The sequence below is a fragment of the Dermacentor albipictus genome, chromosome 9 (assembly GCF_038994185.2).
Source record: "Dermacentor albipictus isolate Rhodes 1998 colony chromosome 9, USDA_Dalb.pri_finalv2, whole genome shotgun sequence".
In the NCBI taxonomy this organism is placed as follows: Eukaryota; Metazoa; Arthropoda; class Arachnida; order Ixodida; family Ixodidae; genus Dermacentor; species Dermacentor albipictus.
The window spans coordinates 106,465,976-106,492,117 of NC_091829.1; the positions used below are offsets into that span (position 1 = coordinate 106,465,976).

General features: G+C 43.3%; 1 protein-coding gene and 1 non-coding gene across 2 annotated transcripts in view; both read left to right on the top strand.

Moving 5' to 3' along the window:
- The first annotated feature begins 10,581 nt into the window (after positions 1 to 10,581).
- On the top strand, positions 10,582 to 10,654 carry TRNAS-UGA (transfer RNA serine (anticodon UGA)). The gene has a single exon. It is a non-coding gene; the product is annotated as a tRNA-Ser (tRNA).
- A 4,424-nt stretch (positions 10,655 to 15,078) lies between these two features.
- LOC135907191 (EF-hand calcium-binding domain-containing protein 14) overlaps positions 15,079 to 26,142 on the top strand; it is a 47,932-nt gene continuing 36,868 nt past the window's right edge. Inside the window, exons 1-4 of the mRNA XM_065438875.2 lie at positions 15,079 to 15,360; positions 16,668 to 16,795; positions 23,352 to 23,488; positions 24,054 to 24,152. Coding sequence (XP_065294947.1) covers positions 15,143 to 15,360; positions 16,668 to 16,795; positions 23,352 to 23,488; positions 24,054 to 24,152 — 582 coding nt within the window. The 5' untranslated portion in view covers positions 15,079 to 15,142. The remainder of the gene's footprint in view (positions 15,361 to 16,667; positions 16,796 to 23,351; positions 23,489 to 24,053; positions 24,153 to 26,142) is intronic.

The window sequence follows — 26,142 nt, forward strand, 5'->3', positions numbered from 1 at the left end:
ATGACAGCTGTACGATTGGTAAGAAATTCGCTGATGTAGTCATGCATTTTTCTACCATAGTTACCATAACAACATTCAATTCATGTAAGATAGATCCATGATCTATATTTTTGAATGCACCGCAAAGGTCGAGTCCTAAGATGGCTTGAGTGTCTTTACTAAATGTAGGAGTAAGAAGGTCATGCTTGAGCCTTAGCATGGCATCCTGGCAAGAAAGCGACTGGCGAAAGCCAATCATCTCTGGCAGGAATAACTGATTGTCTTCTGCGTATTTATTGAAGCGATTAAGCATAGCATGTTCGAGCGTTTTGCCCAAGCATGACGTGAAGGAAATAGGTCTAAGATTAGCTATGTCAGAGGATTTATCGGGTTTGGGAATAAAGATTACTTTAGCAGTTTTCCATGCATTCGGAAGAGAGCTGTTACCGAAGCAATGATCATAGCATTCTGTGAGGGCAGCGATAGATTTGTTGTCCAGGTTTTGGAGTAATTTATTATTTACATTATCTATACCCGGAGCTGATGTAGTTTTAAGGGAAGCTAATCCATGTCGAACTTCTGTCTCCACTATTGGGTTGTCGAAAAGTTCATCAACCTCGCCTGTATAATCTGAATTCTCATGAGTTGTGGTAGGAGGGAGGTGTAATCGTGCAAGCTCCTGAAAAGGTAGAGAATATTATCCTTGTGTTTGTGCAATAATTGAGTGATGTAGTGACTATGTTGCGCGCGCGAGGCCGAGGGATCAAGCAAATGTCTCAGCAGTTGCCAAGTCTTCTTACTACTTAGATTACCATGCATGCTCCCACGTACTTGGCCCCATTGTTGATTAACTAGTTGGGTTGCATATGCTTGGATGTTGTCATCAAGTCTAGCTATACGAATGCGAAGCCTGCAGTTATGGCGGCATCTTTTCCACGCCTTTAATAGTGATTGCTTCGCTTGCCACATGTGTAGTAGTTTGGCATCAGCTGTTCGAAAAGGAACATCAGGTGGCATAGTTGTAGTGTGATTGTCAACGCCCGTTTGGAGTTTACTAGTCAATTGCTGTAGATCAAGTATCGAATTGGGAGCATCATTTGCCCGAATTTTCCGAAATTTGTCCCAATCCAAAAGTTTCGGAGGCAGAGTAGGAAAGGGCTTGTGAGAGAAAGTAACAGGAATCTGAATGACGTAGTGATCACTACCAAAATTGATTTGAAGGTTTTTCCATTTAGTTAAGTTAACCCAAGAGGTGAGGGTGAGATCTGGTGATGTATCTTTGGAGGCACTATTTCCTAAGCGAGTTTGTGTGTCGAAGTCATTGTGGAGGGTGAGTTGATGATCCTAAATGTGAGTCCATAAAGCTCGTCCTTTAAGTGTGGAAGTAGCATGACCCCATTGCCAATTTGGAGAATTAAAATCGCCAACAATGAGGAGTGGGTTTCTCCAAGCTTCCTGTTTAGCATGAGCAAAAACGGTAGTAAAACGGTGGTGTTTAGAGCTGGAACTGCTGTAAACATTAAGGATGTAAATAGGAGCCAACCTGGTCTTTTTAGGAAGTATTTCTACGAAGTCGTGATCAATGTCGATACCCTCAAAATAAGAGCAAGTAACAGTCAAATGCTTTTGTGCTAGGATCGCAGTATTGGGACGTTCGCGTCTTTTGCATTGGAATGTGTTGTATCCGGGGAATTTAACGTAACCATTCGTTTCTTGTAAAGCAATGACTGCGGGCGGTTGCGTGAGATTGGCTATGTATTGTTGCAGACTGACCTTCTTTTTCGAAAACCCCCGACAGTTCCAATGCCACACAACTAAGTTGGAGCGCTTAGGGGACACTGCCGTGCAGTCAATCGAGTCCTTCGATAATTTGATTGAATCGCTCATCAATTTGGGTAAGTCGCGCGTCATCCTGACTAAATTTAGCATATATATGGGTGCTGAGGCTATGAATGTTAGTACGTTGTGAGGGACTCAAGCTTGGCTTCTATGTTTTTCAAGGCGTTCAAAGCGATTGTGAGAGTTTCTAATGTGTGCGGCGATTTCACGACTTAGCTTATCGTGTTCCTCCCAAGTATCTCTCCCATCATCAATAGATTTGTGCTGCATGGCAGTTATGGTAGTGGGAGGAGAAGTGTCCATGGTTAGAGTATGATCTGACAGGGGGAGGAGTTACAGCTGGTTGTTCATCAGTAAAGGGTTGAGATCGGGTGGTAGTAGCTGTACATGGAGAACGGGTTTGGAGGTCGAGAGTTTGTTTACGCAGAAGCCGATTTTTTTTCCTGAAACTGCTGTAGGAGGGCGTAGATGGGGGCATCAGGTTGCTTAGGTTTAGGTGAGCTGTGGGAAGCTACCGATGCCCAGCTTACCTGAGGAAAGCTTGATTTGTTGTTAGATGGAGCAGCGGATAGAAGAGGCCAATCTTCATCTTGTTTTTTCTTAGGAAGAGGTCCCTGCTTCTTAGGTGAAGAAAAAGACTTGGTCTTGGATTGAGGAGAAGTCTTGTCAGTCTTGGGGAGTGAGATTTTAGGCTTATATCATAGTGCACATTGAATGGATCCAGTCTCATGACTTCCACTACATAGTACACACTTGGGAATGCACACATGATCATTCGGAGGATTCACAGTTCCGCATTTATGGCAAGTATCCTCAGTGTGCGTAGGACAGATGTCCGATCTATGTCCAACTTTCCAACAGCATGTGCAGGCCTCCATTCTTTTTCGAAAAGGCTTGCACCAGAGCATCGCCGTTTCATATTTGACCCAAAAAGGAACTTTCATTCCCAAGAAAGTCGCGAGGACTGCATCGGAAGTTTTTCCCATTCGCTTGGCTTCTGAAAAGTGCATTTGTGGCTTGCACTCACAAAGCATGGGTAGAATGTCTTTTTCGTAGATAACCTCTCCCAGGCATACTCTGTCGATGTAGATAATGCCTTTGCATGTCTCGGAGTTTGGAACGCTGTAGGAGGTCACTTCGTGCTCTTGGCCGTCGGCCATGAGCGACTTGATGGCGAGATATTTCTTCAAGTGATCGCAGCTTTCCATGCTGAGGGTAACTACGTTGGTGGTGACGTTGATGGTAACTACATCTTGACGCAGCTCCGCAGGGGCTGGAAAGCCGGCTGCCGTAGAGAGAAGCTTTGTGAGTTGGAAGTGGCTGAAGCAAAAGGCATTGAAACCTCCGCGAATGCGAAAAATAGCCTTGTATGAGCCTTCGGCTAACTTGGGAGGCCTCAGTTTGTTATTCCTGGAGATCATCTGTTTCCATACAGCAGCCTTGGCCGTGGCAGTGATGGCGTCCTTGCAGAGTGAGTCTTGATATGCGGCGTCGTATGTGTGCATTTGTCACCGCTTGAGCATCTCTTCCGGGGGAAGATCTTCCCCTTCTGCTACCTCAACCTGGTTCATGATGCCCACACAAGGCGTGTCAACGCCTACGGCGTCGGAGAGCCACCAAGCTCTTGTAAGCGAGGAACCACAAAAGTCACAATGAAAGGCGTTCTAATGCACTGACCTCTCCAAAAATAGTCTCCGAACGTCGCGGAAATCTTCACACGTGTCGGGTGAGAGACCCACTAGGATATAACAAAAATAACGAGCATTAAACCCAAGAACTCACGGAGCCGATGAGACACGTCCACACACAGCAACGCCGCATTGCGTTCCCCCCCTATAACAGGGAACTTTCACTATGTTGTCAACACCAACACTGAACTTTCTCTGCTTCTACTAATCTTTCCCTCCCCTTCCCCCCTGCAGGGCAGTCAACTGAGGCCAGTCATGGTCAACCTCCTTGCCCTTCATTTGTCCTTCTGTTTCTCTCTTAATCCTTTCAAGTAAATTCATCTGGCGGCTGATGCACACCTTTGGCTGTGCTCAAGATAACGCATGAACCTGAAACATCTGTAGATGGATTGCACCAACGACTCCAGAAGTTGGATAAACTAAAATTTTATGGTTGGTCTTGATTTTATTTGACAGATGGCGTAACAAAGTTTACCCCCTATCGGTGTTGTTCACATCTCTCGTTTTCTGACTTGGTTGAACAGAAAGTCCATGCGTTTATTAACAATGCAGAAATTTAAGAGCTCCTTTTGAACGCCGATTCACAGGCCTTTGATGTTGATTATGAGGTTATTAGGTGACAAGGACAGCAATGAAAGACCATGTTCCCTGTGGAACACTATGTGATAAAAATCATTTAGAAACATATGTATGTTTTTTTTTTTTTTTTTCAGGTTTAAGTCTTTAAAAACTTGAGCAACATATCGCCAATAAAAAGCAGTTGAAATTAATGTGTGCTTATGTGTTACTTTCACGGAAGTTGAATTCATTGCATTTCAGAAAGACACCTGGTACCCAAATGGTTAATAGGCATTCTAATTGTATGTGTGTACTAAAAAACTTCACCTGCTCTGTGCTTCAGGCATGAAAGCAGCTCTCATTGACTCATGGGGTCACGATCTGTGCAGGCGGCTTCGTGGCGCCCGCGGCCTAGTGCTTACTGGTGGCCCGCACTCTGGCAGTGCGTGCTGTGGGGGCAGCAGTGAAGGATGCTTATCGCTGGCCAAAGTTTTAGGCTTTCTGCTCGGGGTGGCCATCTTGGTGGCCCAGGCCTGGTTCCTGCTGAGCGTGCGCTCCCGCCTCGACCATCTGTACACAATCTACCGACAAAATAGTAAGTGTCCACGCTCAGGTCCCTCTGGTGACGGTTTTCCAACAGGCAAGCAGCTGTGCTCCAAAAGCTCTCTCGCGTGTGTATGTAACTTAAGTAGGGCTGACACGTATAATTTGAATTTGTAGAAACTACTGTACACTTCCCACGCATAAAAGGAGAACATCCAGCAAGTGTGAAGGTTGGGAAGCACTTACGTTTTAATGCAATACTGAAGTTGGTCTCAAAATGCCATAACTTGGCATTACGAAATTATTCGGCATCATGACACAGCGCAAAATTTTCTGGTGTCATGTTCGAATACGGCTAGGTGTGATGACATTGCTTATAAAGAGTACTCAAGAGTGCTGTGCACATTTTTTCTAGCTGTGCTTCCTTGTGTCAGCATACCAGCAGCAATTTCTGGAACCGAGTGAGCAAGTGTATTGCAACAACATGACCCGTCCACCTGCTTGGTACCAAACGGAAACTACTTTGTAGAAAGAAGTCTTGCAGTAAATTGTTCATGCGAAGCATTCTTCTCCGTCAACCCACTTTTTGTTGTGTGTCTAGTATCTGGTCTCTTTCGTGAAGCAGCAAGTAAAAAGAAAGAGACTGCAGTTTGGATAGGCTTCTGCCAAATAAAAGTTGAAGGCTTTGTGCACTGAAGTAAAGGGCGTAGAAGTGCATAATTAACTGTGACATCAATGCTCCTCTTGAGAACCTGCTTTGCATCAAAGGCTGGGCATCCCTTGCTTTGCTCTAGATTTGAGCTCACACTTGTAGTAATACAAGGGTCCACTCAAGTGCAGTCCTGCTCTACTCGGGTTGCTGCCAGAATGCTCTACTTATGCAAGTTGCACTCACTTTGCCGTAGTCACCTGCAAATTTCTAGAGATGCCACTGGCTCTGTGGTATATATATATATATATATATATATATATATATATATATTGTGAGCATCATTCATACGCTTCATATTCTCACCTGTACATACTCATCATCACCGTTTTGGGGCCTGGTGGTGGGGCTCTGTCTCGAGAGAATAAAGAAGAGACTGGCTGCCTAAACCTCGTCTCACAATATATATATGTATATATATATATATATATATATATATATATATATATATATATATATATATGTATATATATATATATATATATATATATATATATATATATATATATATATATATATATATATATATATATATATATATTACACGTAGACAGATCGCAAGAGCTGTAACACCTATATGATTCGTAACCATTTTCTACTAAACCAAGCATGCTTCGAATTATGTAGATGTCAACTGGAGTTGAGTATGCTTAATATTTTCGGATTCATGATTTAATGCAATAAAGTGAGAAGTTGCATACGTCATCTCGGTACTCCTCTAAAGTGACAGGGAAAATACACGCTGAATCTATCTAACATGGATTGATTACCCATCTATAAACCTCACAACTTTTGCTTTATGCAAAAAACAACTTGGTTACAACAGAAATCATAACTGAACATGGCCATGCTATTCCTTCATGATTCAAATCACCTCCCAATCAAACGGACTATTTTGAGCAGCTGTGCTAGTAATCTCAAAGGTCATGCTCTGGTGAGCAGTACTTCCTGCTTTGTTAGGAGGCCCCTACATAGGGTATGCCACGCCTATGTAGAAAGTGCCAGTAGGCCAAATAAAGAGGTGGCGCTATTGAGTTTTTCTGTAGTAAGAGGGCAATGAAGGTTACAAGCTGCATTTCTTTCCATTGCTTAAATGCACCATACAATGTTGAATTAAATTGTGAATGGTGGAATACAATTTGTCAGTCATAAGTAGCACATACTACAACATGAGAGATTGTACTGCGCATTCACAGAGTTAAAGACTGATCCTATCTTACATTTACATCATTTTTTTAACATGGAACAGATCATGTCTAACATGCTCAATTGTCTGTAAATGTGATGATTTGGATATCTTGGAGCACTAATCTATCTCTTTAGAGTGACTTTATATTTCCATCAGGGTCCCTTCAATTTGTTCAAACAAGACTTCTGGATTTTGATTATTTACTGGGCTTATAGGAACAAATTTGCTGTGCTTGACACCAGTTTAACTGCCACCTCATTCACAGCAAATCAATAGCCCAATCAGTCAATTTTATTGCAAAAAATAAGGAAGGGGATCACAGGGGGTTTTATATTTCTTATTCATTTAGGAACACTGTAGCCCTCACTTGAGGGTCATTACAGGAGAAGAATTGTCAGATAAAAAGATCAATTTCGGCACCGGCAATACAGCATTATGCAGCATTGTCAAACACAAATTACAAGGAGGATGAACAAGTATACACGTGCAAGGTCCTTTAAAAATGCAAGAACAGTAAGCATAATCAATTTTCAATTATCCCTTTGCCTGTAATACAATTCTAGTTGAGTATAAGATTCTTTAACATTTTGTGCTGTTACAGTGCAGTCCGGAAGGCCATTCCATATATTAATACACGAAGGAAAGAACGAGTATTGAAAACCATCAAGGCTTGTTTTATAAGGCTGTATACTAGCACTGTAGTTTAAACGCGCATTGTGTTTTAGAGGGGGGGCAAATGCATGTTTGTTTGTTTATTCATATTTGATTTCTGGTTATCTGGAAAAACAATTGCATTCGTTGTTTTTCTCGTGTTTCTAGCAGTTGCAAGTCTCAAGATTTCAAAATGTGTGTTACAGAATCGGCTCTTTGATAACGCAACCAAACAAAACGCACAGTGGCTCTCTGAATTTTTTCGAGTTTATCTCGCAAGTACAGTTGGTCAGGGCTCCAAACTGGGGAGGAGTACTCCAAAACCAGGCGAACAAGTGTTTTGTATGCAATTAGCTTCAAATGTGTTGGTGCATGCTGCAACATTTTTCTCAAAAAGAACAGTTTCCTGTAAGCCCTAGCGCAGACCTCCTCCACCGGGAGGCACCAGCACAAGTCGTGATGAATGATCACCCCTAAGTACCTAAAGCTACGTACATTCAACAAAGAGTTTTCACCAATTTTATAGTCAAAGGAAGGCACAGTTTTCTTCATTGTTATATGAGCAAATGTCGGTTTTGAATAATTTATTTCCATTCCCCATTTTATGCACCAGTCATGTAAACCTTGGAGGCATCGATTAATTTTCCTTTGATTGGTTTTATCTGCCACTGTAGAATAAAGCAAACAATCATTGGCAAAAAAGTTTTATTTTAGCAGGTGATTCCAGAACACTGGAAATACCGTATTTGCTCGCTTAATGATCACACTTTTTTGTCAAAAAAATTTATGCAGATTGAGGGGCGCGATCATTATGCAGGTTAAATTTCCCACGAAAAGAAACATTTTCTTTTTTCATCCCGCATTTGTTGTTGGATGACAAGCAGGCGGCTGCCACTGTCAGTGCAGGACATCAAAACAAAAGTGGCGGCCGGAGGAGCAAACCGAACGCACCGAATGCGAATTTTTTTTTTTTATCATGAGTACATTACGCGCATCGAAACACTTTCTTCCAAATCACTAATGAATATTATCGTTAATATCGGCAAGTTTGTGACAATAATGTAGCCATGTCCACTTTGAGGGGACAGAAACAGAGATGGGTGCACTTAGCTGCCAGTGACATAGAAACACATGGTGGGCATGCTTCGGAAACTGCGGCATTTGTTTTCACTGCTATCCTAATACGGCACGTTTCCGCTGAGGGTGAGCAAATATCTTAGCTGCGTTACAAGCGTCGGCATATGAATAGGGTACACTTCTAATGTATTAGTGTAAACATGGCCACTATCGTTGCCGATTGCGATTTATTGCGTGCCCACGAGTGCAGAAGAGAAGATCCGAAAGGCGCCCTTTATGTTGTTGTTGAACAAATGCATTATGAAGCCTACAAATAATAAAGCCCAGGCAAGTTTGGTTGTTGCCTTTTTTTTTTCATGGAAGTGCAGAAAGTGATGAAAGGAATTTGTTCGCAGGCATCCAGAGCTAGATAAAAATCACGAACTGTCTCAATGAGTTGCGAAACAATGGATAATCCACTTCGGAATACATGTTGTGACGAAAAGAAAAAGTTATTGGCTTCAAGGAAAAGAATGATATGCTTTGCTACTGCATGCTGTATAAGCTTGCAAATCACAGCAGTAAGTGATATGGGACGATAGTTGCTTAATTTGACTTCGACTGCCAGATTTAAAAACCGGAATCACAACAGCGCTGCACCAATCTTGAAGTAGTGAACTGCTTTCCAAGGATTTTCTGAAGATTACTGTTGGGCAAAATGACACCCATTCAGCATATCGCCGTAAAAATTCACTTGGGATCCCGTCTGGCCCACTTGCTTTTTTGGTATCAATAATAAGCAATTGCTGAAATATGCCTGCCTGAGTGATTTCTAGTGGGCGCATTTTGCATGCGCCCAATTTACTGCGCTCATTATTTCTTTGCTCTGTTCTCGTCTTCATAAATACTGACTGGAAAGAGACATTGAAGCAGTCTGCTGTTTAAATCTTTTCCGTGATCATATGAGATCTGCTTTTTGTCTGGTGTATCGCTTCTTTTCTATGCCTTAAGGGCATCCAAAACTTTTGTGACGAAGACTTCAGGAACCCAGGAAGCGTTATGTTAAAGTACTTTTTCTTAGATTCCTGTAACGCTACCTTTAGTTGAGCATGCAAATTAGACACCTGGGCTGGGCTATTTATTTTTGCGTTTTATGTGTATTATTTCTCTAGTTATCCATGGGCTATGCTGCTTCGTTTTCTTCATGCGGGTAGGGATCAATTTATCTGCGCAATGCTTTATGATTCCCTTGAAACGTTGCCACAATTCTTCTAGAGATTCACTAGATGTCACAAGTTCGAATCCACTAAATGATAGACGGAAGTTATCTAGTATTGTTGTATCGTCTGCCCGTGCGTAGTCATTTATAAGTTTAAAAGCAAGTGATTGCCAGTGACTGAGTATATCGTTTAGTATATCGACGGATATCATTTTGTGGTCTGATATTCCTGGTTTGACTGGCACACTATTAGCAGCTATTTTGCCAGGTAGGAACACAAGGTCTAACAAGGACTTAGAATATAACGTTTCTCACGTATTTTCTTCAACAATCTGGCATAAATTATGATAAATCATAATTTCCAGTAGTTTTTCAGCACTCGAAACTTCCGTGTGTCCGGGCGAGAGAGTTTTCCAGTTTCTGTGAGGAAATTAATATCTCCCGTCATTATTACCCTTGTACTATTATTCTAATGGGTGCACAAAAAGATGTTTAATTTGTCCAGGAACTCAGGCATGGTAGCAGGGGTCCTGTATATGCCTCCCACTATGAACGCAACGCCATTTAATGCGATTTTGCATCACACTGCTTCTGAAAGACTACAGTCTATTCTTTTGGCCCTAACTGATCGTTTCACAACTACAGCTACCCAAGAAACCCAAGAAAGTGGACGGGGAAGCGGCACCGCGGTAGCTCAGTTGGTTAGAGCATCGCACGCGAAATGCGAAGGTTGTGGGATTGTTCCCCACTTGCAGCAAGTTGTTTTTTCATACACTTTCATTTCCATTAATTTATTGTTTCGTTATTTCGTTTCTTAAGCACCAGTAATTTCCCCTATGTTGTTCTTGGTGTCAATGTTTGTTGGCTTCTTATGATATGACTAATAAAATCGGGCCCTTCGGTTAACCTCCTTTCTTCTCGTTTATTACATAACTAGGGTCTCGAACCCGGAAATATTGATGCCTTCAGGTAGCATGTGTGGCTTTATTGACTTGTCGCCTTCACCCAAAAAGATCACATTCTCATGACGCCTGCGGCAGAAAGGATGTTCCACGTCCACCGCCAAGATTTGTGAGTGGAGGCTCTGGCTAACACTCCCAAGGCTCTACAAGAAAACATAAATATCCAAGAAAGTGGACGGGGAAAGTGCGCCACGGTAGCTCAATTGGTAGAGCATCGCACGTGAAATGCGAAGGTTGTGGGATCGTTCCCCACCTACGGCAAGTTGTTTTCTCATCCACTTTCATTTCCATTCATTTATCGTTTCTTTATTTCGTTTATTAAGCACAAGTAATTTCCCCTATGTTGTTCTTGGTGCCTGTTAGTTGGCTTCTTATGACTAGCCATTCACATTAACTCTTACCTGTACTGGTTAGCCAGGGAACCAGTGCATGTGTTTTTACAGAAATCGTGACATGATGCAGCGAAGAAATGTTCAAATTTTTTGTCCATGCAGGGTAGTGGCCCTGGTACTTACAGTTAGTGTGATATCAAAACAGTGTGCTTTTGCTGTCCTAAGTTGGACGTTGCTCTGGTGCTGTGGCTAAAGTTAAAACATTGTTAACAATGTATGTATCCTGCAAAAGGCAAATCCATGCTATTTTGACACTTCAGTGCTGACGCATAAGGCACTGATGCATTCATGTATCGCCTGTATGTGTGTTTCTGGTACCAGAATTTCATTTAACATATGATCTTAATGCTTGAGTGATTCCATGTTCTTAAACATCATCAAAGCTTTCGAGCTGGTTTTGGCTATCTGGCTTATTCTGAAACTGTAGAACAGGGCTACGCCCATTCTAGCTGTGCATGTCCCTTCTTCATGTGTTTTTTCTTGTGCAGCTGTCTATGCTCACATGAGCACAACTGCTTGTATTTCAGCTTACACATTGCATGACTAAGCTGGCCTATGAAAGCCATTATGCACCTGTCACTTTATAGTTTTACCATTGCCTTTTGGGAAAGAAAAATCTTGAATGAAATGAAGCTGTAATGGCATAACACAGGAAGTGGCAAGTCATGGTAGCATTATGAAGCTTTATGCATTCCTATCAGGTGCACTTTTTTTTTGTCAGAAGAAATTAAATCACCTAGGAGCATTTAGGGTGGTAAGTCTTGATTGTGTCGTGTTGTGTGCATAGAACTCCTGATTCCAGGAGCAATAATTTGTCTCTTCAAAGCTTCTGACCGATCTAGATGCAATCAGAGGCTAGCTGGGTGTCAACCACAGTTATGCATACAGTGGTCTAAGTTATTTTGACAAAAGCTGTACAGACATAAGCCTATATCACTGGATATTCCACTACACCAGCAGCAAAAACTTGCTTACAATTGCTGCGTGCATTTCAGTCGGCTGCAAGAAACTTTCCATCGTCGTTATGAAATTTGATGCAATATTACTGTTGACACATAGCATTAGGAGTAGTCAAGTGACACTACACAAAAATATGCTATTTGGACACCCTCCTTTCTGCATTCATTTAACCTTCGATTTTGGCCATCGCTTTCCATGTCACATATTTTATGTGCCACTTTGCCTTTTGCTACAGCTACTTGCAGAAACATTATCCTCTGCTTTTGAAGTGCTGCCACTTGTGTTTATTTTAACTCAAGTGAAGCATCTAGCCCCTATTTCTGATAAGAGCCAGATGTAGCATTGCTTGGAGTTCTGTGAAAGGTGCCTTCGTCACAATTCTCAATGGCACCATTGAGACCATAGAGTTTTTTATAATTACCTAGAGGTAAAACTCGTGCTGCGGTACAGGTGTAAGTATGGGAATGACAGGAATTGGTGACTCTGGGGTGGCACCTCTGACTGAAAGACAGGACATCTTGAAGGCACGTGTCTTACTAACAACGTTCCGTCTGTCACAGTGGTCCACTTTTCACTAAAGTAGCATGCAAAATGCAGTTTTTCTCTTGTCATTATGTAAAAAAACACTTGTTAATAAGTTATGAGAACTTATGCTGGTTCTGTAGAATTATATGAAAGATGAATGGTAATGGTAGGCCGTTAAATTTGAAGAAACCAATAAGGTCTGTGCTTACTGGACCTCACTTTCAATTTCTGTTTTTGTTTGCTTTGTTTGCTTGCTATATTAAATGTGATTTAACAATAATGAGATATATTATGGGTAAACAAGGACTTCTTGTGATGATTTCATTCTAGGAAAGCTTTATTTATGTATAAGTGACGGCCTTAAGCCAAACCACATGCAAGACAAGCCTCTCACACCCATATTGCAGCATTTACGTGGTGGCTTAGCACCCACTAGGGAATTCTCATAGACAGTGGTACGAGATTTATTTCTAAATAGTATATTGTAAAAACTTTATGATCGATACTGTCACAAGAGCTTTATTCAAGCTCTTCTGGGTACTGCTACTCACCCACTTGAAGGCATCATTACTGATGCCTGCTTCCCATATCACACCCAGAAACTTTGTTACCATCCTTTGCAGTTTCTTTCATGACTTCTCCAGTAAGGGAACACCAAATCAGTAATCAGTGCTTGAAAAAGTATGAATTAATATAAAACCTTTATTTGGAGAAGTGATGGCTGTATGACTTGGATAGGGTAGGGAGGGTGTTGGGCGGAGCTATTGAGATGGTTGCAGAAGTGCCGAAGTCTAGTCAGGTCAGTCCAGTGAGGTTAGTCTCTGTGGTGAACTGCCGTACTGGTATCGGACAGTGTTTCTGCATTTACAGAAAAAGACTGGGAGGGGGGGGGATGAAGAGACCCCCTCCCCATAGCTGGTGGCACTATATGCTCCAGTAAATTTATCTCGAGCATCTTGTGTGATGGGACAGTTAGTTCCAAAGCAGCGTTTGATGTTTGGTGTGCTTCTTCTGTACGACATATTGAGCAGGATGTGCTAGGCTCCTTGGGTGTTTTTGTGTCCTCCTCAGCACTGACAGACGTGTTCCTCCTTCTGTAAGCCCGCCATTGCACCATGATGTGGTGGTCAATGGGTAGCCAGAACTACGTTTTGTGTATTAAAGCATGGCAGGCTCACGGAAGGTTTTCTGGCAGGGGAGGGCCGGGAGTTATGACCATCTCCTGGAACCCTCTTGTTCTGGATTTTTTTATTTCAGAATGTGTCCCTTTGGTTAATCAGTCAAGGACTTTATTGAAGTCCTGAGGAGTTTCAATCCGTTGGAGATCCCACGCGGGGAACTCCTCCGGCAGAAACCGTAGGCGACACCCAAGTCGGGACGGGAACGTGGTGACGCTCCGCCAGTTCTTGGGCCCTCTGGACGGCCTTGAGTTGAAGTTTGAGGTCCGGGCTTTTGAGGGCTTCTTCCCATTCGATATCTGCAGAGGACATTGACATTTTAAGCCGCAGGGTACAGAAAGCTTGTTCCATGAGCACAGGGTCAGCAATGCAAGAGGTGCCTGAAAAAAAAAATTGCCTTCAATCACTCAATCAATCAATCAATCAGTCAACCAAATCTTTATTCAGCAATGTTCCAAGGTGCTAGGAGCGTGGCAGATAAAGCCAGCTGAAGCAATGGCTTGAGAGGTACCATGTCCCAGTTACAGTGGTAGTGGCATCATTATAAGTACACAAAAGAGGTGTCTTATGGAAAAGGAGTGTTGTCAGTATTCAGAATTATACAGTGCATAGGTTATAACAAATTATCAGTGATTCTTGAAACTTCCATATTATATCAAACAAAAAGAAATAGAGAAGGACGAAGCTAACTCCGTTTCAAGTAAACACTTTGCATCGTCTTGTTTGAAAATCACAAGAAAGTTGGAACCTGTGGCATGTTGCAAGGTGATCTGCAGATAGTGCAGTGAAACAGTTTTGTGATTCTGATGAGAAAACATGTGCAGTAGCCAAACACCATATATTTTCTGCCAGTGATTGGCATCCAATGGGTCAACTGCAACAATGGGACAACTGCAAACAAGATCCCATATTGTGAAAAATGGATTGTAGATATCACAAAATTAATTGCAGCAAAACAGCAAGGTAAGGAACCATACTTTTCTTTAATTAACGACTATCAGCTTGCCTCGTAGCAGACGACAGGCACCCCTAGCGGCCAGGTGGGGTAGTTTAGGAGCCTGGTTCTGCGTCACTTCCGGCGAGTAGTAATGGCGGCGCGTTTGTAGTTTCGGAATGAAAAACAAATTTTTGCGAGTTGCTTCTGATGCGCTCGTTAGCGTTTCGCACGCACACTTTTGCACTGAGCCTTCTCCATAGGAATACAATCACTACAAACACCGTGACTGCAATCCACGCGACGTTGACCACGAATCAACGCGCCCTAGGTAGCATCCGCGCTCTCCCGCCATCCTTTCTCCTGTCCCGTCTTTCAACCGCCACGCTTCGGGCTGTTACCGGTCCGAAACTTGCGCAACTCTCTCTACAGCTTGTAAAAAAAAAAGCCATCTCGAAGGTGTTTCGCTTCTGCGGCGGATCCAGGGTCGAAGACACGTCGAGTCCGCAATGCGCCCGTCTTCACGTCACTCGCGGTCGTCGCCCGCTCGTCGTCTGCTCGCGTGAACCGCGTGCCGTCTGGCCGCGACGCGGCGGCGGCGTCTGCCGCTGCCGCAATGGCGTCGCGGGATTGATCGTTGGCGCTTCGCGCCGTATCGATCTGCTGCCGGGCCGTCGCGGACCGCGCGTAGTCGTGGTCTCGAGGCGCCGCGAAGCTGGCGTGCCGTCCGGATGCCTGCTCGGGCCCGCCGTTCAAGAAGATGAAGAAGCGCAAGGAGCTGGACGCCCTGGTGTCGTGTCGTGCGACGGCGCCCCGCGCCGTCCTGTCGCAGCAACAGCAGCAGCACGCGGTGCAGGAGCTGCTCCGCAAGGGAGCCATCGTGGCCGCCGGCTCCAACGGCGGCCATGGCTCGGACTCGTCCGACGTCGAGACGTCATCGTACGCGGCCCTCGCCGCGTACCGGTTGCCCGCGGCGCCGTGAGTGCCCCCCGGCTGTCTCGAGGCGGGAAAGCGCGCGCGGGAACCCCCCCTCCCCCCTATTCCACAGTCGCCGTCTCTGAGTTATAGCTACGCTATCTGCACTGACGGGCATGGCCGGTAAAAAGAAAGGGAGAGGTCGATGGAGAGGATGAAGTAGATAGACTTGCGAGGTGCGAAAAAAAAAAAGTTGTGATTTTAAATTTGGTGCTTTGCTTATGTGCTATGGGGTCAAGCAAGAAGAGAGAGAACGTAGAAATAAGGGAACCTGAATGCTGTCATTCCAACTTCCCACTTTCGTCATGCTGCATTTTGTGGCATGAGTGCTGTCTGGTTCATGGCAGTCACAGATGGCTGAGTTGTTCATCTGTACAATGCAGAACCTGTCACAAAATAGAGAGGGCTTATCTATAGGCAAGGGCTGTCCTAGTTGTGAAAAGAGGCTGTTTCCCTAGTTAAACCACTGGGACCAAAAACAAATGATTGCACGTAAAAGCATGCTACGCCGAGCAAGCATCATGCAAGAATTTATGAATCCGTGTTTATCGCTTGCGGGCCCTTGTTTGTAATTTGCTATCCACTGGTATAGTCCTGTCTAAGCTTCCAGATTGAGGCGGGCAGAAAAATAACGGATGGTAGCTTTCTGTTTGTTTGTTTTTTGAGTCTCCTTCAGTTCTTCTGTAATGTGTGCCTTAAATCAACACATGAAAAATTGTATAGGTATAAACCTTCTGGAGTGCTAAAGCAGGTTACTGCCCTTTACATCTGCCATTTCGTACACATAAAAGCGGGCATTTTATTTAATGCCGAGATGGACATTTGAATCGTAACCTCCATGCCATCCTTATGGAGACCTCCGTAGCTTTATCGAAAGTCGCCATCATATTCCCCAGTTGTGAGTGCACTACATTTAGAGTTGGCTATCCCTTAAGGGTCAGCCACTTCAAGATTTAAGTCATGCATATAGATTCTGCGTTGTGGAGAATGTGGAGGGAGGTTCTATTGCTCAGTGTGTCATAGCTAAGCTGATACTACACCCTTCTAAAGAATTCCTGTGGTTTAGCTTTTGCTGAAAAGTATCTTAGAACTAGTGGTATCTAAGAACTAAATATCATAGCGGTAGACATAATTCTAATTTCCTGTAAATGCTTCTTCTATATAGAGCCACTGTCGTTGAGATAACGTTTGCTCGAAGCTGGTTTCATTTAAGAAGAGGAGTATCAGGCACAAACCCATGCATCTGCTCTGACTATCTTTTAATGGGAAAGGCCAAGGTGGTGACATTGTTGCCCCTTGATGCAACCCAGGCCGGTGCGATGGTGGGCCTGGCTGCCTGTGGGGCTGGTGCTGCTGGTGGGGGCAGCGGGGGCGCTGGTGTGGTTGCACCTCGCCCTGAGGCAGGACCTGGACAGCCTCCGGGCACACCTGCACCGAGGTAATACTGCCACGCGCATTTGGATAGTTTTGTCTTCACTTCTGCCGCAGTCACATTATGCTCATTTGTTTACCATGCTCTGCAACCGGATTTAGAGTCTGACCCAACGTCCCAGTACAAAGTTGATCCCGGGTACAGGGGATGCATGTGAACATCAGTAGGAATGAAATGGAATGGTGGAATGCATATTTTTATTTGCTTATTACTTGTCTTTTACACGGATTATAAGTCTATCAAAGTGATAAAACTTGTCTTGGCCTCATGTTTATTATGGAACACAATCCTGCCTGAGAAAACATCCATAAAGGTTCTCATACTTTAGGTACAAGTTCACCTTGATTTTAGGGAATTGTAAAGTAGGCTGATGGTGGTGGGTAATATCTAGTTTGTCAGCAATCTCAAGTTCGGGACAATGTTGGACAAAAAGAAAACTTTACGATATACAACATGCCTTACATATGTAGTAAATATGCAGTAACTCACAAGATTCTGAGGACATGAAAATATCTGCCATAAATCATAATTAATGTGCTGAGGACACCTCATTCTAGTTCATCCACTGATCAGTTTTATATTTTACTATCACCATACTTTACCATTAATTGCAAGTATTAGTTAGGTTTTATGTACTCTCGTGGACAAAGGAACCATGCAGGGTATCAAACTGAAACTGAACCAAAAACTAACAAAAACTGTTATTTATAGGGAAAACAGAACTGAATCGAATTCACTTACTTGTTTTTCGCTCCGGTATGAAACTGCAAAAAAAAAATATATTAATAACCATTAATAACAGTTTGCAGTTCAGGTTGGCCACCTTCTAGCTTTTTATCCATCCATTGCCTGCCTGCACTTGTGGCTCAACAATGTCACCTGGCCTATAGATGAACATGAATTTGCGATTATTTTAGAAGTGGCAGCATCATTAGTGCAGTTTTCAAAGTATCATATCTCGGTAGGCAGGCATTTTAGCAATACACTCATGAGTGTTTGATGTTGGTGACCACCAAATATTTATTTGGTACTGGGAGACCTGTATAATAATAACTGAAATAAAGAAGCATATCCTAGTTTGGCAGTTGCTTCTGATTACACTGGTACGTAAACTGAAGTAGGTGAAATAGAAATAGAAATGAACTATTGCTTTCGAGGTTGTGCTTCCACAACCTGATTGTCTGTTTTGACTGCTTGTAACTTGAAGAGCACCATGTGACCTTTTGTGGGGCCTTCCTGTGCAGCTTTGAGGGCACCGTTGTGTTTTTGTGCAAAATGAGTCCAGGCTGTTTTACTGGAATTATTCTTAGTTTATTCAAACAGACAATAAACGAGTTCAAACCAGTCTGAACCGCCAATTTTTCTTTTAGGAGTTATACCAAAATTTTATCACTTTCGCTGAACCGGAACACAGAAAGTTTGTTTCTGTCTATGCCCCCTCCTTGTGATGTCTGCATGGTTTCTGCTTGCGCACTTATTTGAGACCTACACTACCTTTGGGGAGTGAACACCTACACCCTTGCAAAATCACACTTTGGCATTATTAGCACTCATAAGTGGCCATCTTGTACTCCTTGCTTTCCTGTCCGTATTTCATTTCTCTACAATTGAACTCAATGCCAAGGACATGCCATTCATGCCATATAATATTCTTCACCTCTATCCTGTCATGTGTCTCTTGCTTGTTGCTCAGAAGTTATGTAAGTGTGCGAGTCTGTTATTGCTTTGTTGCCATTACTCCAAAGCCCTAACTCACTGTCACTGGCTATGGTATTCTGCTGCTGAAGACAAAGTTGCATGTTTAATTACCGAGGGGGGTGGTGTGTGAAAGCACTTATGTAGTTCGATTTAGGTGCATGTAAAGGAGCCTCAGGTAGTCGAAGCTAACCGAGAGTCCCCCTTCCCCCCATAAGGCATCTCTGATTGCTGGGATATTTTATTGGGATGTTAAAATTACTTAATTAGTCAATACAAAAGCCCTCTGTCATGTTTTCAACATAAAGCCACGGTTACCATACTGAGTAGTGGGGAGACAAGGCACTGTGCGTAGCTATTCTTGGTCCCATTAAGCTCTTGCTACGTGCAACCCTCCTAACCTTTCGTTTCCTTCACCACTGAACTGTTTGCCAAGCATGAGACTGTTATTCTGTTTGTAGAATTCATGTTCCAATTAGATGGCTCTTTTGCAGTAAGGTGTGTTAATCTGCATTTGAAAAGCTAGTCTGTGCTTGCTAAATGAACAAGGTGCTTGGAATTGGTTGGATTACCAGTGTTACTATTATTTGGATATCTGTTTAAAAAATTTTAGGCGCATTTGCACATCACTTATTGTAAAGTACGCTTCCACTTTTGGAGCAGTTGTTTTAGGAGACCGTGCATTTTTCAATGCTCACTAGTTTTCTTCTTTTCTTTAACATTTGCTTCAGCCGCACAACAATGTCAGAAAGCAGTGATTATAAATAAAAATTCGCTGCAACAGCCAATGGCCTTTTTATTATATCTTAAAGCACCCTACCACAAGGTTGCCTTGCAATACCACCAATTGCCTTCTACTGAAATTTGTCTGATTGCGGCTCATGTTTTGTAAGCTTTAGATTGCACTATGTGCACCTGACACTTGCCTTTTCCCTTTCAAGAACCTCTATGCTTGCCTTTGCACTACCTCATTTGTGGTCATTCCAATATGCCACACGCTATGCTCCTGAATGTGAAATAAGCAGTCTTCAGCAAGTGACAACCTGCCATGGTCACTCAGTGGCTATGGAATTTACTATGACTTGGCTATGGCTTACTATGAGAACATGGGCTGTTTTCCCTGTAGTGGCTGAGCCCGCATTCTGATGGGTGTGAAATGACACTCATGTACTATGTGGACATCCTTGTGGGTTAAAGAACCCCAACTGATAAAAGTCAATCTACAGTCTTTACTATGGCATCTCTCGCCAACTACTCTTTTACTTTAGGACATTAAACACTGTCTATTAATACATCAATTGATCGATTAATCAAGCATTCAATCAATGAGTCAATTATATCAGCCTGTGGCACTCTCACTGCATGTACTGCTAACTGGTATACCGAGAGCACAGTAAGCAGAGAGCTGGTGGTGCTACAATTAAAAGTAAGCCCAGCAACTCTGTATTGGGGGAGCTTATAGGCTTTTAATGACTTCTAATGATGCTTATTATTGTCATAGTAACATGACCATGCACACCTAAACATTTCCACTAATACAGGCCGTTCCGCAGTAATGGGCTTCTCCGCATAATGTCTCGTAGTGCGGAGAAGCCAGCTTTAAAGTTACCCACAATTGCATTTGATGTGATTGAAGCTGCGTCATTGTTCGTAGGAAGTGTTTTTCCTCTGTAGAACGGATTAAATATTGCCACAAATATTATTATGGTGGAAATAAGCATAGTACAATGCTAAGCGTCGAGGTTCCATGCTCCTTCAGGGTGTTTACCAACCGGGAAAACCGGGAATTCTCAGGGAATTTGAACAGTCTGGAAAAACTCAGGGAACTTGTGCTTCTATCAGGGAAAATGAGCTGTAACTTTAGTGAAAGGGAACGAAAGTCGTGTTAATGCTGGCTCCAGTAACAGAGGAATCACAACGAATCGTCATTGACGCCGTGTCATCGGCACGATGTATTGCCAGACTAGTTAACGACCGATTTTCCAGGCGCTTTTTCGGACATGCCCGATAACTTGCACGGCTTTGCAGACCCACCATGTACTCCACATAGTTAATGTATATTGCCCTGACTGCAGGTCTGAAATGGCATTAATCAAAGCTGCCATTTTGATTATCTTGCCGCCTCGAACCGGCACTCTCGCACGCAAATCCGCTGGCAGCCCTAACCACCACCGCGGCTACGCTAGGTATAGCTGTTTCTGCGTTCGCTATTAAGCTTCTTGCCGTACGGTGCCGTGTTTTTCATTGAAATAATTCGCCGCTGTCAACAATGGCACCGACTTCGCGTTTGTAATCCTCGCGATTGGCTTCGAAGCTCGCAGAGCACAGCGTGTTGCGTAATGCCAGTCTCCGACAGTTAGCTTCGCCTCAGTATAGCAGTGTTAGGCGGTGAAGTATAACAAGCGTGGGAAGGGGCAATTGTCGCGGGGCACAGTGTGTATACCTTAATTATACACGCGTGCACTCCCGTCTCCTGTCACAGTATGAGCACCGATATGCCTAATAAGTGTACTGGCAGGCCTTAAAAGCTTTTTCGGACGTGCCTGTGGCAATTTTAACCCTTAAGGGCACTTAAAGACATGCATTCATTGTTTTCAGACTGCCCGATTTTTTTAAATGTTTTTTGCGGCCCCTAAGGAGTCCGTAAAATCGTACGTTGACTGTACAACTGACCAAGAGGATGCTTCAAATGATCCACGGGATGAAAGCATGGCAGAAGGAGGATGAGAACAAAAAGGACCTGACGCACTGAGTAATTAACGGGAAAGGAAGCGTGCCACTGCCTTTTTGAAGGAGCTTGAGCTCAAAAAACAAATTGTTGGCTGACGCCGACATACAGGTGTCCCTCATCCAAACCAAAATGAACTCTTTAAAGCAGTGAAACACAACACTGAGATGTTGCGTACGGGCTGAGAGTAGGACAGTTGCGGTTTACTTCCCAGCTGCTGAGAGAGAATCTTAGTTCTGACAAAGTTCAGGGCTCATACCGATGAGCTTGCTATCAGTTGATAGAAATAGCTCATATTCATAAATATTTACTTATGTATGCATCTCCTTTTCATTCGTATTTGAATATGTTTGACTCAATTTGGAATGGGTTTTACCATTTATTTCGCTGCGCATTTTACTAACACCTTGCTTCTGTTTTCTCTATAAATAAAATAGGTATTACTCCTTACTATTCAAACTGGATTAAGCCACTTTTTTTTGTTTCAACATGCTTACTCTAGAGTGACAGCATCGGGCAACATGGTGTCAGCCTGTCTTGACATAGAACAAAGCTCTGGCTCATTCAGGGAATTTTGCAAAGGTGCTCAGGGAAAACCTGAAAAACTAGGGGAATTTGGAAATGTCAACTTGGTAGACACCCTGTCCTGGTTTTGTTTTAGCATCAACAGACACTGGCACATGAAAACGGGGCACAGGACACAACAAAGCACTCGAAATAAATCAGTTGGGAGTAAAACACTTTATGTGTCCTGTGCTTTTTATTTTTCATTCGTCCATGTGTGTCAGTACTAAAAAAAGTTTGCCAAACTCACAACACAACCCTGAATCCTCCTAAACAGCACATATAGTGCTCACTTAGCGTCATGTCATTGTTCCGCACGCACTTGTGTAGGCACCATCTCTCCGGCAAGGGATGCAAGAAGAGCAAAATGAGTGAAGTTGTGGAGGGGATAGTTATAGTTCTTCAATGTTCGTTTGAGTGCAATAATCACAGAGCACTTTGTGCCTCTGAACTTTGCAGCTCATCCACTAATGTTGCTGTAACACTTCTTTAAACGAATGGACTAGACCTTCTATAATAATAACATTATATTAAACATACTTGGAGCTCACTTAGTTAGGCCATTGGACAAGTAAGCAGATGTTTTTATACTTTGACTCACTTTTCTTTTTACAGCAAATGTGTTTTTCTCCAAAATATGGAGCTTTATCATTCTGCTGTGTTGACTACTGCAATGTGGTGACTGCACTTAATATAGCGTGCACAACTGACCCATTTCTAATTTCAGGCTCTGCTCTATGCTTGGTTCACTTAACCTATGTACCACCTTGAAGCCGCAGTGCTCATTGTTGTAGCATTGGCAGCACACACCCACAATGATTTCAGTATGCATGGCCAAGAAGCATGAACAAAGCAGTGTGTCATTGCTGCACGCACAAAACAAATTGATGTCATGCATTAAAATGAGGAGGGTGACTAAGAACTCAAGGGAATCAATGCAGAACTGCTGCTGGACTTCAAGCTACTGCTGGCTTTTGCAAATTTCTTCGCAACCATGAGTAACAGCTCATACACTGAGAAGGACCCTGCAAGACAGAACCAGAATAAAGTTTGATGAAACAAACTGCAGTTAGCTACTGACGATTTTCTTTCGAGGAGTTCCTTCTAAGCATGGCTAGTGGATTTGTATTTGGTGTCAGGTCAAATGGTAGCCACTTGTGGTGGATTTTTTAGCAATGCAAATTATTCTTGTAAGTCGCTCGTGCAGCAAAATCACTGCATTGCTAATAATCACAACAGAGTGAAGCAGTGTGACACCTGCTCAAAGTCTGGACTTAAGAGATGAATATTTGTGCACTCTTGTTTTTTGTCATGGCACTATTACCACGAAACTCTTGATCCATATGAAATTTCAATGTGGAACTTACTGCATAAGCTGTATCTCTTGGGTGCAAGTTTTCAAACCATACACTGGCTGCTGTTTCGAGTACAGTCTTTGACATTTTCCCTTTCCTTCCCAGCAGTGTCGTTTTTTTCATCACCCATTTCTTGGTTTGGTATCGGCATTTTCAATCGGCACATCTAGCTTTTGACATGCGCAGTCCATTTGTGCTCAGTGCCCAATCGTATGTGCAGTGGACGTGGATGGCAAGAAACTGCCGGCGCAGCTGCACGACCTCCACGGCCAGATCAAGGGCCTCGAGCAAAACCTGAGCAGCACAGCCACCGAGCTGCATCGAACTGCGGCCGACCTTGTGGCGCTAGCCAAGCAGGTCAGTGCGCATCACATGCCGTGGGTGCTTCTTCTGCCTCACTTTCTGCACAAAAACGGTGCCAATATGTCCCTTGGGCTCTAGGCCTCTAAGCTTTAAACTGTGCCTTCCAAGGCTTGGAAAACATCACAGGGACTACATGATGGTGGTAAAACGAGCTTTATTGGCCGTAATATGAAGACCATATTACCTTGTTGGCAAGTGACAAAATAATGGCAATTATGAACAGCCCCTGGAGCTCTAAGACAAATGTGCGAAATTAGGGGCTCCAGAAGTAACAACAAAGACATTTTAAAACACCATTCAGATTAAGCAATCTTAACCACTTTTTAGCAGGCAGTGCGTAAATGTAAGTTTTGTCTTGTCATTAGCTAGCGGCGTATTCATTAGCATTAAATCAATTAACCTTTCACATAAAGGTGCCCGATCAAGCCCTTTGCTTGAAGCACAGTTTCAGAAGTGTTGTGATCAAAGAACTCTGGCTACATACAGGCAGTATAAGCTGCCTACATTGGCCATTCCACAAGAGGCAAGATGCACGTGTTTCTGCTGGTGCTGTTTGCAGGTGGCTGAGCTCAAGGCAACAACTGGCAGCTTGCAAGAGAGCGTAGCATCGGCACCCCAGATCAAGGGACTCCCCAGTGCCGTAACCGACCTCAAGCAGGTGCGTTTATGTGCACACTTTCACAGTAGTGAAGAGGGCGTGCACGTGCAGCTGTTTTTCATGCCATGTGTGCGTTGGCTTTATGTGGAAAACTAAACCGCGAAAAGGGTGCTAAACAGTGACATTCGACAGGTACCTAGGTACGTCTGGTTGGGCAAGTCATTGAGTGACTGTATATAACAAGCAGCAAGGAAACTTGAGTAAAAGCAGCAATGCTTACAAATTGTCTCATTGTTTCCTGGCCAACTGGGCTACTTTTTTCAAAGGAAACTGTGATAAAGCAGAGATAGCTGCTTTTGTGAATTGCTCCTTATTTTGTGCAATCGTGGGGCTAGCTGTGTTTGTTTCCTGCATAATGATTCAGTCACTTGCATGGACCATTTGTTGTGTTTCTAAACATCAGCCACTACACACGTAGCAAAATCGAAAAGAGGCTAATTGAACTCTCTGAGTTGGACAGTTGTATCTGCAGCATGGTGTGAAAATGTAGAAGAAAGTGTCATTACGAAGGGTGCGCACATCCACTGAAAGAAGCGCCAACCAAAAACGAAGTGCGAGAGAAATCAGACAAGCGCTGGGTAGTTGTGGCCTCCTGCTGCTGAACAAGAGGTTGAGGGTTCAATTCCTGGCTGAGGTGACCATATGTCAAGGGTGGTGGGATACAAACACGTTTCTTTACTTTAGGTTTAGCTGCGACTCAAGGGCACATCAATCTTAAACTGATGATAACTGTGCTCTGTTAGCTGTTGGGAGACGTTCCACTGAGGAGCACTTTAAGGTCGCAGGTTTGCCACTGCTACAATGTTACGTTTTCACTGCCTCCACAGGTGCGTAGCATTTCTGATCTGCAAAACATGGTTGAGATCGAACACTGAGATTGTCGCGTTTTACTTGTGAAGCATTGTACCTGTTTCATATGTTCCTGAAACATAGCTTGTGTTCAGATGTGCACATTTTCCTATGTGCACATTTGTATATGGGGGTGTGGTTTTCGTGTGTGGGCTATATTGCGCTCAATATGATTTGCTGCACGGCGGAGTCAACATATGAGATTGGTAAACTAAATGCCAGTAAGTAGAATGGTGTTTAGTTCACCATTTTCTTATATTATTTGCTGCCGTGCATTCTCCAATAGAGCCCCGGCATAGACTCCCGCAGAGAGCCAGTCGTGCATCTCTTTTCTTCGTGACAACTGCTTAATGTATAAGTCTTAACGCAGGTGAATTCTTGAAATGACGTTGCAAATCGAGCACCTTAGTGGTTGAAGGCAATGCAGTGCATCAGCGAGTGTGTTCTTTCATGGCATGCATACAGATAAAATTGAGTTCGTACAGAAACCAACAAGTAGTAGATGTAGCAGCGTGCACTGTTTTCATGTGGGCATTCATGTCGTTCAGTCTCTGATCACAGCCATGGTTGCAAGCTTGACATTATTCTCGGTGCCTGGCGCAGAAATCTGGAAATCTGATGGACACTGCCACCGTGCATCAGTATACATGCTTTGCATCATTTTTAGCAATCGTAATTAGACATTTGGGCAGGTGGATTTTAAAAAATGAGGCACATAAAAAACGTAAGCACAGTAATCCAAAATGTGAACTTGAGATGAGAAATGAGGTGCTACTTGTTACCTTTATTGAAAGAAGAAAAAAGATGGTGCTCCTGAGTGTATCGACAGCACGCATGCGGCTCCTGCGTGTACGGAGAGTGGCTTTACCACACAGCTTTTGAACCCAAGACGGCGGACCTTCTCGCAACTCTGATTCCCTGTGAGAGTCTACATGGGGACTCAGGTCGGGCCCTTTGGACCATAGGTTGGCAGTATATATAAAGGAACACTCACTCACCATCATTTCTTTTACGCTTGGTTCTCACTTGCACTCATACTTATGTCTACTCCCACTCAGTAGCACTCAGTCACAATTGCACTCATTTTGACTTACACAAACAGGTATTCACTCGAATTCATACGTCCACTCACTCTTTGGTA